The following is a 12,410-nucleotide window of genomic DNA, read 5'->3' as shown; positions in this document are numbered from 1 at the left end:
AAACCTGAAAGGGATGGCTGAAAGGATGTCATCTTCTGATCCAAACAGCTCCTGTAAGATAGAAAGCTGAGGGTGAATTATCCAATGTTATTCAATTGGTTGGTGCCATAGCTTATTTGTGAAACTGGATCTTATGTCTCTTAATTTGGTGCTTGTGAATCAGTACTCCATGACCGATAGTTTGGCCTGAGACTCAGAAAAGAAGTTGCATTAAATGTGAATGTCTGGGATATATTCACGGGCACTGACTAAGTCAATCTAAAAGAGTGAAGAGGTCAGGCAAAGTAGCTCACATCTATAATCCCAGCACTTTGGCAGGTAGAAGAAGAAGAACTGCTTGAGCCCAGGAGTTCGAGACCAGTCTGGGCAACATAGTGAGACTCCATCTCTATAAAAAACAAAAATAAAAGAGTGAGGGGACAGTACAAAGCTGAAGTAGGTCAAATAAGGGAACCTAGAATGAAACCATGGTTAATGCTCACCAAGAATAATTTAAGGAATATAAGGCCAGGAAAAGAGTGCAGTACTAATGTTTGTCTGAATACCCACAATGTTGCAGGCACTGAGCTAAGCTCTTAATATAATTTAACACATTATATCATCAAAACCACTTTGTAGCTATTTTCTCCATTTATCAACCAGGAAATGAAGATCCAGAGAGGTGAAATAGGCTTCTAGGATCTCACAAACAGCAAACATCAAAGATAGGATTTGAATGTAAAGTCTCTCTCAAACTTGAAAGTTTGCTTTCAAATAACTTTCACCTCTGGCTTCACATTGTATTAGTCTCTTACCTCTTTCTTTGGGGTGGAGATGGGAGGACGACAGAAATGCGTCACTGTATAATCAGCTTTTACATCCATTTGCAGTCAGAGAACATTTTACTTTTGTTTTATGGGTAATGAATTACAAGTAAGAGGCGAGAAACAACAAATGTGTTTTTCTATAATAAAGAAACCCAGTTTTAGCAAATGTGCTTCTTGCTTGAACTATTAGCACAGGCACAGTTAAATGCTAGTAAGCAATAATAGGTATTCCCGCATTATGTATCATATTCATGAAAGTTTAGAGCTGGAAGGTTAAGTGTCTCCCTGGGGTCTCACAGCTAGACACTTGGCACCCCACAATTTCCACTCTACCTCCAATCAGTTTAATCCACGTTATACGTCAGAGTACAGAAGTTAGGTGATATATTTAAAATTATAATTTAGCATTTGAAAACTACCGACAAACTGAATCAGGAAGCTCGAGTCTGATGAAGTGGGATGAAATTGTGCTCTGAAATTTAAGCCAGTCTCTTGAAGCGTTGAACCACCTAAGGCAGAGTTTAAACAAAGGCTGAAGCGTGAAGGTTTGCTGGGGGAAATCAGTGGGTTCCCCTGAGCAGCGTGAAGTCATCAGGCCAAGGTAATGCTTCCCAGAGGTGTAACCGCTGTGTGTGGGGGTGGGAAGGGGGGCGGAAACGCGCAGTACTTTGCAGGTCGGCCCCTGGGGACTGGGATGGCTGACTACCTGGTATTGCAGTAAAATGCTTGACCTCTAATCACATGCCCCAACACTACACCTTGTGCGACGTGCTGAAAGCATCATTTCCAGTTTATTCGACTTTTCTGTTTCGACTTATTCATTATAGCCCATATATGTGATAAGGACTAAAAACCCAGTCTTCAAAGTCCTGTCGAGTTCCAAAGAAGTCCAACCCTCGGAAGATCCTTGGAAGGGGAAGAAGGAAAGAAAGAAAAACCTGTTTTATCCTGTAACAGTTTCAGTGCAATCTCCGAAGACCAAGTTGGTTAATTTGTAAACTCACTCTCATTTTTTCCTAAACAGTGCCACCTACTGTCCATTTTAAGTCATCAGCAGGCTTGTTGGCAAGGACCAAGGGAAAGAAAGGGGGCGGGGTGTGGGGGGGAGGAGTAACCAAAAAACGAACTCTACCCAGCCTTGGGGCATTGTGAAAACGACGAGGACAGGCCATCTCCACGCAAGACATATTTTTACTCGTTAACTTTGCAGAAGGCTTGCAAGAACCAAAAGCCATTTAAGCCATTTCCTTCGAGATGGCTAAATACAAGTCATCCAGAACACAATTTTTATTATTGTATTTTTAATGCGCGCTGTTTGAGTACTTTTACGTTAGGGGACCAGGTTGAGCAAAAATATACATATAATTATTTTTCTATTTTTTCTGCCCACCCACGGCAGAAACCTCTTTATGAGAAAGGCTTTGACACTTGACGTCAGCTCAGAAACTTTTGAGTTGGCGGGAAGAAAGGGTTAACAAGTGGTGGACCAGCGCGGTCTTTTTAGAGTCCCAGCCGGCTGTCGAAGGCTCCAGGTACACACACACATGCACACTTACACACACACACACACACACGTGCACACACCCCTCCCAACTGTTCCTCCTCGGGTCGGTTACTTAGCTGAAGGGCACCATTTGGCTTTAAAACAAATTACTTAAGCGCAACAGGGAGTTTATCGCTTGGAGGGAACTTGTAACGCGGGAGTTCAGGGAATTCCAAGAGGCGAGGGCTCCCACCGCCGCCGCCAGAGGAGAGTAGGGAATCAGGTGGTGGCCCCCTATGTGTCTTGCATTTCTCTGCACACGTTAGCAATCAAGTTAATTGAATTCATTGGAGTTTAGAACCGGCCTCTAGCTCAGAGAAGGCTTTGAATGGCCAATTTCTCTCTCTCCCTCTCCCCCTCCCCGCCTCCCGCCCGCCCGCCCGCCCGCGCTCCCAGTTCCCTCCCCTCAGGGTTCCCCAGTCCACCCCTCCCTCTCCACTTCCCTCCCCCCCCCCCCCACTCCCTCCGCCGCCCTATTAAAACACCCACCAGCTCACTTGTTAAGACCCCCTTAAGTTGGAGGAGGCAGAAAGGCAACAACGGCGAGGAAGGAGAAGTCAAGACGTCTGGAAAGAATTACCCAGTCCTGGCTTCGAGCAGCCCATTGAACCAGAGACTTGAAACAGCCCCAGCCAAAGACTTTTCTCCCGATTCTGCGCTTCCTGGGTTCTGCTGAGTCTTCCACAGTCTTTTTTTTTTTTTTTTTTTCCGTAAGGCGAAAAAGAGATTTTCTGTTATCGGGGGCAGAAAGACTGAAGCAAAAAAAAAAAAAAAAAAGAAAGAAAGAAAAGTTAATTTATTTTTAAAGCATAATTTTTTTTTAAAGAATTAGACTGAAGTGCAACGGAAAAATAAAGAGACTATTAGTGAAATTATTTTTTAAAGTGGGGGAGAATCAAACATTTAAGACTCCCCTGTCCTTTTTAAATGTTGTTTTTAAATTTCTTATTTTTTTTGGCCGGTCGTCTCAAATTCATCTGATCTCTTATTACCTCAATTTTGGAAACTGCCCGCCACCGACCCTCCGGGACCACACAGACAGGCTGAGGACGCCTTTATGACCAAGAGCTGAACAAGGTACGTTACACTGGCGCGTTTTGGTGAAGGATGAAGGTCCTCAAACAGGCCAGGGAGAAGGAAGAAATTATCCATATAATTGTTTTTTAAAAATTGAAGCCAGTTTCGATAGAAAAGTTGGAAGTTTAAAAATTTCCAACAGACTGAAGATCAGGGAATATTTCAGGTCACTGTCAGGCTTAGCAACATAGCCCTCTTTTCCCATTTCTGAGGCTCTCGCTAGAAATCCGCTGCCTTTCTGGGGACACAGGTAACCTCTCTGCCTGGGGAAGGCTGCACGTCCCCAGATGTACTTTTCCATTTTGCATCTTCCGGAGCAGCAGAGGGGCTCCTGAGTTAGGAAACAAGAATTCCCAATGTGTAAGGAAAATGCATTCTGCACAGCCGCCCCCACCCCTTCCCTTCCTTTTTTCCCCCACCACACACACTGTGGGGAGAAAAACTGAAATAGCCCAGCGCGTTTTACTTTTAAGTGAGAAACTCGCTTCTTGCTGGGAATGCAAAGGGTTAAGCAATCTGGGCTTCCAGCTCCGACAAGCGGGGACCCTGGAGAAGGAGGGTCCTTCTCTACCTCCTCGCAGCTACCGGCCCCCTCTCAGCCACTCCCCCCTTTCCCGGGCCTCCCCTCCTTTGCACTTCCCGCACCCCATTAAAGTGTCAGGCTCGTCAGTCTGGGCTCAGCTCGGCTCCGGAAGCTTTACTCGGGCCAGGGGTCCCTGACGCAGGCAGTGGCACCCGCAGATGGGAGCGGGAGGAGGGCGCGCATCCTTCCTCTCCGCGCCGGGCCACCCTCCGGCCGCCCGGGGGCAGGGCGTGCGTGGGGACCGCGCGCTGCGCTTCGGCAGCTGCAACGTCCCCAGAGCCAATTCCGACGTGGCACAGCGCACGCCGGCGCTTCTCTCCTCCGTTGCAGCTGGGGACACTGCCCGGTGGGAGATCTGGGGGCGCCGTCTCGAGCGCCCAGCCCAGGAAGGGGGCGAGGGGCCTGCGGGAGCTGGGGTGGAGGTGGGAGGGAAGCCAGAGGCTGGGTTGGGATGGATAATCAACACCTTGGGCGGAATTCGTCACTCCAGTTCCCGCCCAGCGTGAGCCAGGGCTCCGAAATGGGTCCCTGTGAACAGGAGGGCGGGTCTGAAAGGAGGGTCTGTATGAGGGTGAGAAGCGGGAGGCGAGAAAGCCTTCTTCCTCTGACCACGGAAACGCAGCCGCGGGGGAACGGCGCTAAAAGGATAATTAAGGCTGCAAAGAGGCGCTGGGAGCACAGGGGCGGTGCCTGGGGAGGAGGGCTTGCAAGACCCGGGTCCTATTACACAGTCTTAGGTGCCAGTTTCCCCCAGTTCCTCTCCGTCCCCGAAACGCCTGCGCTGAGTAGATTCAGGGACACCGCGCGCCTCTGGGACGAACGAGCTGCTGCAGCCGCGCTCCGGGAGGGAACGTGTAGAAGCCCCATCAGCCCCTCCCTGCCCACTTCCTCACCCTTGGGACCGTTGCTGCCTGTTGGGTCTCGGGAGCAATTGCCCAGAAACGCGAGGCTGCTCCAACCCACGTGTCTGCGCTGGGATTACCTTTGACGTCACACGCAGGGGGGAGGTGTGACGCAATAGATAGGGAAGCCCCGATTGGCCACCAAGGGCTTCCCCCAACTGGAGGCCTGAGTATATATAGACCATCAGCTCAGTGTTAGAATAAAGCGAAGGAAGTTGGTAGATGGCCTTTGCTGGAGGAGTGAGGCCGCTTGTTAAGAGGGAGACAACTTCACCGCTCATTGTACATTCCAAGACTTTAACTCGGATTTCTCACTGCGGTTAAGGCATATGATAAGTACTTTTGGCGGTATTAAGTCAGGTTATTATTTTTTAAAAAGGTTATTTTAAGAATAAAGTTTTTAACGGTCAACACATATTTACATTCACGATATTAGATTTAAAATTAAAATATGTATTTCTATAGATCCAAGTCCGTCAACCTCTTCGTAGATACAATTTTAAGTTTTATAGTTCTGTGACTACTGAATTGAAAAGAACTTTTAAATTCTAAATTTTTATTTCCTTCCAATGTGTGCAAGTTGACTCATTCATTAGTTTCCACCACATTCATCAGTACAGCTGAGGTACTGTATTTTGAGTACCATCATACTCCACCAAAAGTTTTGCCAATAGTTTCAGGATTCTTTTACATTTCCAATGACAATTTAACCCTTTAAGGTACCTGTTGCATTGATAGATTATGTCTTGTATGTCTCCAATTCTGGGAAGATAATTCTGATTTCTTAGTGGACATTTCTAGAATAAAATATTATAGCTAAAGTATCATCCCCCCTATTTCTTTTTTCTTAGATATCACCTGAGTCTGGTAAATAGAAAAATATACTGTAGACGTGCTGACAAATGCGTATTACCTGAGTTACTTGTACTGTACCCAGAGTCGAATCCCTTTATCAAAGAAAGTTATGCAGTTTATAAAAATTCAAGGACTTAACAAATCAGTGACTAGCATTAAATTCTAATGTCACTCTCCACAGAGCAAAGATATTTAGTCAGCTACCTTCCTGGAAATGGGGAATTGTGCAACAAGTGAGTAAGAAACTGTTACTAGAAAGTAAGTTAGTTGGAACCACTCGTTTTTGTTAGGTCTGTAGAATATAGCCCCATAGTATTGAATTTCATAAATACTTTCCCATACATGGTTTCCTTACCAGGTAAGAATTTTTTTTTTTTAATATTTTTTTTCTTGAAATTTTAAACACTTTTCACTGGTTCATTTATTTCCTGTTGTTAGCACTCTGGGGGAAGTCCTTTGTCAATGGATCAAGGTAGACATACCCTTTTTCAAAGTTATATTACACAGTTACTTTCAAAGTCTAAGAACAAGTAGTTTGTTGCATTATTAGCTTCCTGGCTCTTGTATGAAGTGTGATCCTTGAGTTAAAGTTACGGGAGGACAGAGCATAACCCCCATGTCTCCTTCTGGGTTCTCCTCTTTATCCATGCAAACCCAGGCTGTGTTCCTGTCAGTGACAGAGTTGGTGGCAGCTCGTATATCAATGGAGTGGAGGGACAGCTACCTGTAGAGAAAACTAATTTCCATCACCCCAACTTGTTGTTTTATCCTTTCCCCTCTAGCAGCGATCTATGTAGAGTAAGTATTATCCTACTGCATACAGCCTTAAATTATTTAAGTATATTTTGCTCACTCCTGTAATCCCAGCACTTTGGGAGGCTGAGGAGGGCAGATCACCTGAGGTCAGGAGTTCGAGACCAGCCTGGCCAACATGGTGAAACCCCGTCTCTACTAAAAATACAAAAATCAGCCAGGTGTGGTGGTGGCCACTTGTAATCCCAGCTGAGGGAGGCTGAGGCAGAAGAATTTCTTGAACTCGGGAGGTGGAGGTTGTAGTGAGCTGAGATCTCACCACTGCACTCCAGCCTGGGCGACAGAGTGAGGCTCTATCTCAAAAAAAAAAAAAAAGTATATTTTGAATGGTAGTCATGTGGAGTTCATATATATGCTGCCTTTCCCACAATCTAGGAGAATGTTACCGATGAGACTCAAATATAACAAGGTCACACTGTTAAATATTTTTCTTATTTAAATTAAATAAATTTATTGATGAATGCCTCTTAACTGAATACATCTATACTGCAGATAATTTAAAAATTAGTTAAAAGTTTATTTAATGAAATTTAAAAATATACTGTAAGACAAAATATGATTTGGCCCATAAGAAACAACAGCTATTGTTTATCACATGTCTAGTATGTTTCAGGCCCTCAACTGGATGGTTTACATACATCTATCTGATCCTAATCTGCAAAGAAAGTTTTGTAAGTAAAAGAACTTTGCCTCAGAAAAGTTAAGCAATTCACTCAGAGTAAATTAATTAGTAAGACGTGTGGATGGAATTTAATTCAAGAATTCTTGGAATATAATGCCCTTGAATTGAATTCATGCTAATTTATGCTGTAGCTGCACTAGTCAAGTTTTATGGGGGTTCATATTGAGAAATCACATCTGATTGAGAGAGATCAGTAAAGATTTCTTAAAGAGACTTGGCATTTGTGCTACATTTGGCTCTGTAAGTAGGGTTTTGACCTATAGATATAATTCCCAGGAGCCAATGTAGGTACATATAAAACTAAGATTCCATGCCATTTGGTAATTATTTCCCCCTACACTGTGAACTAAGTTTAGGATGGTGAAGTTCAGGAACCAGTAGAGCAGTTGGAAGAATACACATCCTAGAAAGAGTTGATTAATATAGATGGTGCAAAGGAAAAGAAATCTGAAACCTACAGTTCTGAACCCAGACACCGCTGGGGTGACAAGTCCTGTAACAAAGGCTTGTATCATAACCCTGGAAGCTTGGCTCAAGGGTCTTTGCTAGGATAACTGCAGTGGGACTGGAGAGAAAAAGGCAGACTTCAAAGCCAGAGAGGAAGAGAAGGTCAGAAGGGGAGAAGGGAGGTTGGGAGGGGGAGTTGGGAGGGTTTATCCTTTGTGTTCCAGGGGGGAATGTGTTGAAATGTGAAACCTGCTGGGGGGAGACTTCATTTGGGTCCTCCTATCTCAGATTTCTACTTAGGGACAGTAGCAGAGGGAATACACATCAGGGATGGGTATCAATGTGAATGAGGTCATGAAAGTCTTATTTTACTTTAACCTAGTAGTTGCCAAACTTTGTTATATAGTTGAATTGCCGGAGGAGATTTTAAAACTTGTGATGACCTGGGCACAGCCCATATCAATGAACTCAAAATGTGGGAGCCACAGATCTGTAAATTTTATGAACTTGTGGGTAATCTGCATATATAGCAAAATTTGGGAACCACTACTTTTTAACCTTTTATTCACCATACCTTCCTAATCCGCTCTTAGCCAGCAGATAGCTACCACCTGACCTGAGTATGTCTGCTTAGAAGCAGATCTCTATTATCCCTGCTAGTGTCACCAGGCTAGATTAATATTCCCTATTCTAATTATCATGCATATGATTTAAGGCCTATTGCCCCTTCTCCCATACAACATGAGTTTATGCATAAAGACAGCCTGTGTTTTAGAACCAGTTCACGCCTTCATTAGAGAAACATTCTTTAAATGTCGCATCATCTTTTGTGCCTTTGTGTGTTTAAATACTTGGCTATAAGTTAAAAAGACACTGAACCTAGTCTTGAGTGGATTTTCAAATATAATGATGAAGAGACACAAGCGTACTTTACAACTTAAGTTCAAAGATATTAATTGAATTGTCCAAGGACACATGACTTATTCATAGAACCCTCAAGCGGTTTGTCTGAGCCAGGTTGCTAATATAAGGCAGAGTGCAGACTTGAATCCATTTCTTCTGATTCCCAGTCCTCCTTTTCATCATGCCATAGTTATTACTTGTTAACCCATAAGTAATGAGTTAAATGGAAGGAGAGTCAAGGTTATTAGGTAGTTACTGGCAGGAAGCTAACATCACTAAGATCTCATTGTTGATAATTTCTTTTTAAAATATATACTTAGATTCCTTTTTAAAATCTCATCTGTTTTATGAGTCAATATGATTAGCTCCATTTTATAGATGGAGAAACTGAAGATGACAAGTATTGTATAACTTGCTCGAGGTCATCTAGCCACTAAAAGAAAGAGCCAGGATTCTATCCCAACTCAGTCTAGTTCCAGAGGTCAAATTCTCTGAAATTGATAGTAGATGGCAGAGCTGGGATTTGAATACTAGTATAACTGATTTCAAAATATTTGCTAATCTGGTTAATACTAGATAATTTATTTAGTTGAAGAGACAAGACATACATGCACACATGCTCACAAGTCATTAGAGCCAAAATATAGAGCAGCATATGGATCAATGGACAATAAACACTGTAAGGGTACTGGAATTCAAGATAATAAAAGTTGATGCCCCAAACTTGACCCCTGAGCTCATAAGATAGCTCAGATTGCAACTCACAATCCCTGTAAATGCTCTTGGGGACCATCTGCCTTTTCTATCTTTGCTTTCCAAAGGCCTTCTAGACCTGGTCTGGGAATCCCTGTAACCATTGCCTTTAGACATCTGGGTGAAAAATTATGGAGATGATTTCTTAAAAAAAAAAAAAAAGACTATTTGAGGGGTACCCTTAAGGGTTTGGTTGTCTCTAGCACATATTCACTGCCTCTGCAGTAAAGATTGGGGTAGGACCTGTATCTGTCAGTCTACATTGACTGCCTGAGTCCAAATGGGCTTATTTATTTATTGAAAATCTATTTATTGAGTCCCTGCTATGAGCCAAGCCCTGGTTTTCATGCAAGGACAAACGAAATCATTGAACTACACAAGCCCCCAAGGCCACAAAGTATGTACATATATACTCTATGGCCATATATATATGTATATACTACTTAGAAAATCAAGCAGGTTAAGGGGAGAGAGCATGGTGGGGTGAAGAGAGGGCAAGGGTGGAGGAGTTGCTTTAGAAGGACAGATAAGCTAAGGCCTCCCAGAAGAGGTATCATCAGACCTAATTGTATTCTTTCCCAGATGTAGACTCAATAAATTTGAATTCATTTCAGCTTCTCCCAGATCCAAAATGGAAGGACCATTTTATGAAAACTAGGGTAACTCCTGCCGGGCACAGTAGCTCATGCCTGTAATCCCAGCACTTTGGGAGGCCAAGGCGGGTGGATCACCTGAGGTCGGGAGTTCGAGACCAGCCTGACCAACATGGAGAAACCCCGTCTCTACTAAAAATACAAAATTAGCCAGGTGTAGTGGCACATGCCTGTAATCCCAGCTACTCGGGAGGCTGAGGTAGGAGAATCACTTGAACCTGGGAGGCGGAGGTTGCTGTGAGCCGAGGTCGTGCCATTGTACTCCAGCCTGGGCAACAAGAGCGAAACTCCATCTCAACAAAAAAGAAAAAGAAAAAGAAAACTAGGGTAACTCCATTGAACTCAATTCTCACTGTTGCACTGGGGCAGTGAGAGTAGATGTTATTCTCCTTTCATTCAGCACTTCGCTCTCTGCTTAATACAAAAAGGTCAAGGGAGAGGAAATGGCTTCGAGGTCCAGTGACCTGTAGAGTCCCACTGGGGTATATGAGCCAACAGCAAGGCTGTATATCTGCTCCACAGGTGGAAGAAGTGGGAACACCAGTGCCTTTTCTATGGTACGACAGGATTTTGGCTGTTGGCATTAGGAGCAGAATTGCCGTTGCATAGATGGAACCAGGCTCTTCCTTTGAAACAAGCACTTTTCATATCTCTTTAGGTTGTTCCCACATAGAAAATATATGAGGCCGAAATCTCAGTGTTGGCTAGCCTTGTGTCTGTACTTGAGTGAGTGCCACTTTCCCATTTTCTATCGCAGTAGGGAAACAATTTTCGGGCCGGGTGCAGTGGCTCCCGTCTGTAATCCCAGCACTTTGGAAGGCCGAGGCAGGCAGATCACCTGAGGTCAGGAATTCGAGACCAGCCTGGCCAACATGGTGAAACCCATCTCTACTGAAAATACAAAAATTACACAGGCATAGTGGTGCATGCCTGTAGTCCCAGCTACTCGGGAGGCTGAGGCAGGAGAATCGATTGAACTCGTGAAGGGGAGGTTGCGGTGAGCCGAGATTGCACCACTGCACTCCAGTCTGGGAACCTGGGTGATTTGAGATTCCATCTCAAAAAAAAAAAAAAAGGTAGGGAAACAATATTCAACGTTTTTTCCTAATCTTTCCTTATACGATGACATTTTATTAGCCAAAAACAAAAGAATGCCACCTATTTTGTCATGAGGATTCAAATATATTCAGCAAATTTATTGAGAATAATTATCTGGCATTATGCCAATGTGTGGATCCAACTCCTAGTTTTTTGACTATGACAAGTTAATTAAATACACAGAGTCTTGGTATCTTTATTATATGAATAGTTATATGTAACATGAGATTAATAATGTGCTTACCACCCAAAGTCATTAAGAGTAAATAAGATTATGCTTAAAAAAAAAAAAAAAACTTGCCCCACTGCCTGAAACCTAATAAATGATGAATAAATGTTAGCTGCCATTATAATAATGATAATAATGAAGATGATGATGAATACATTTGCACTCATGCATTCAACAAATAGTTACTGAACACCAGCTAGCTATAAACCAGGCAGTGTTTTATGTCCTTGGGACACTTTAGTGAAAACAGATTATCTCCATTGACTTTCTGGAGAGATATATAATGATATGCATTATAGTATAGCAAGCTGTTCTTTAATACTTGGCTTGACCTAATTCTCTGGAGAATACAAGTTAGTAAATATTTGGTATCAATTAATAGGTCAAAGTCTCATACTGGGGGAAAAAAATCTGAGTTTTTAATTTTAAATATTTAGAGAGTATAGATTTCTAAATCATCTTTCTACCTAGTAGCAAGTACTTATAATTTAGGATTGAACTATTTTCCAATTTAACTACAAAGCCATATGTCTGACAAGGAGAGTATGCTTATGAAACAGTATTTGAATTGGGGGTTGTCTCAGAAAGTCTAACACATATGGTGCCCATATCAGTGCAGTTGCCCAGGGGAAATTAGAAAGAAACACGTCCTGTGTGTCATTCCCTGAGATCAATGTATTCCCTCAGCAAAGCTGGCTCTAAAATGTGCCTTTTGCCCTTTGGCCTGTACCAAGATGCTGTGTGTGCAATACTAGACAACACTGAGATATCTCGCAGAAATACAAAGGTTCACTTCTAGCCACGTTGCTGTAGTATGCTAGTAAAGTACTTTTCCCAAGCTTCAAAAGGACATTCTGTAGAGTCTTATGATGTAAGAGGGTGTTCCCACTTCAGCTGTGGCCAGCAGATGCTATGTCAACACTCTCTGTGTCCACGTGTGCTGATAAAAGCAAGGAAAATGTGAATAATGGAAAAGAATGGCAGGCAGTTCTTTTGCTGGCTATGGTCATTTTAAACACAAGCTAAATACACACTTAAGCTTCTCCCTGGCAAAGTGATTTAGTCC

General features: G+C 43.2%; 2 protein-coding genes across 2 annotated transcripts in view; one reads left to right on the top strand and one right to left on the bottom strand.

Annotated features, from left to right (window-relative positions):
• Positions 1–1,578: 1,578 nt before the first annotated feature.
• LOC112630202 lies at positions 1,579–5,192 on the bottom strand. Its single transcript, XM_025394340.1, has 4 exons — positions 4,992–5,192; positions 4,128–4,647; positions 2,930–3,101; positions 1,579–1,712 (listed from the first exon to the last, which is right to left on the bottom strand). The coding sequence occupies exons 1-4, from the start codon at positions 5,190–5,192 to the stop codon at positions 1,628–1,630; spliced, it is 978 nt and encodes a 325-aa protein (XP_025250125.1). The 3' UTR covers positions 1,579–1,627.
• The window catches only part of HAS2 (hyaluronan synthase 2), a 28,911-nt gene continuing 19,403 nt past the window's right edge, over positions 2,903–12,410 (top strand). The window contains exon 1 of the mRNA XM_025394490.1: positions 2,903–3,426. The gene's annotated coding sequence lies outside the window, so the exon portion shown is untranslated. The remainder of the gene's footprint in view (positions 3,427–12,410) is intronic.

Source organism: Theropithecus gelada, chromosome 8 (assembly GCF_003255815.1).
Source record: "Theropithecus gelada isolate Dixy chromosome 8, Tgel_1.0, whole genome shotgun sequence".
Classification (NCBI taxonomy): domain Eukaryota; kingdom Metazoa; phylum Chordata; class Mammalia; order Primates; family Cercopithecidae; genus Theropithecus; species Theropithecus gelada.
This window is presented reverse-complemented; position numbering and strand designations above follow the sequence as displayed.

Coding starts and splice junctions, on each gene's coding strand:
- LOC112630202 (XM_025394340.1), bottom strand. CDS start 5,192: ATGAGCGGTGAAGTTGTCTCCCTCTTAACAAGCGGCCTCACTCCTCCA. Junction 3,102..4,127: donor GTCAGGGACCCCTGGCCCGA/GTAAAGCTTCCG, acceptor TTTTTGCTTCAG/TCTTTCTGCCCCCGATAACA. Junction 1,713..2,929: donor CTGCTCGAAGCCAGGACTGG/GTAATTCTTTCC, acceptor TCCCCTTCCAAG/GATCTTCCGAGGGTTGGACT.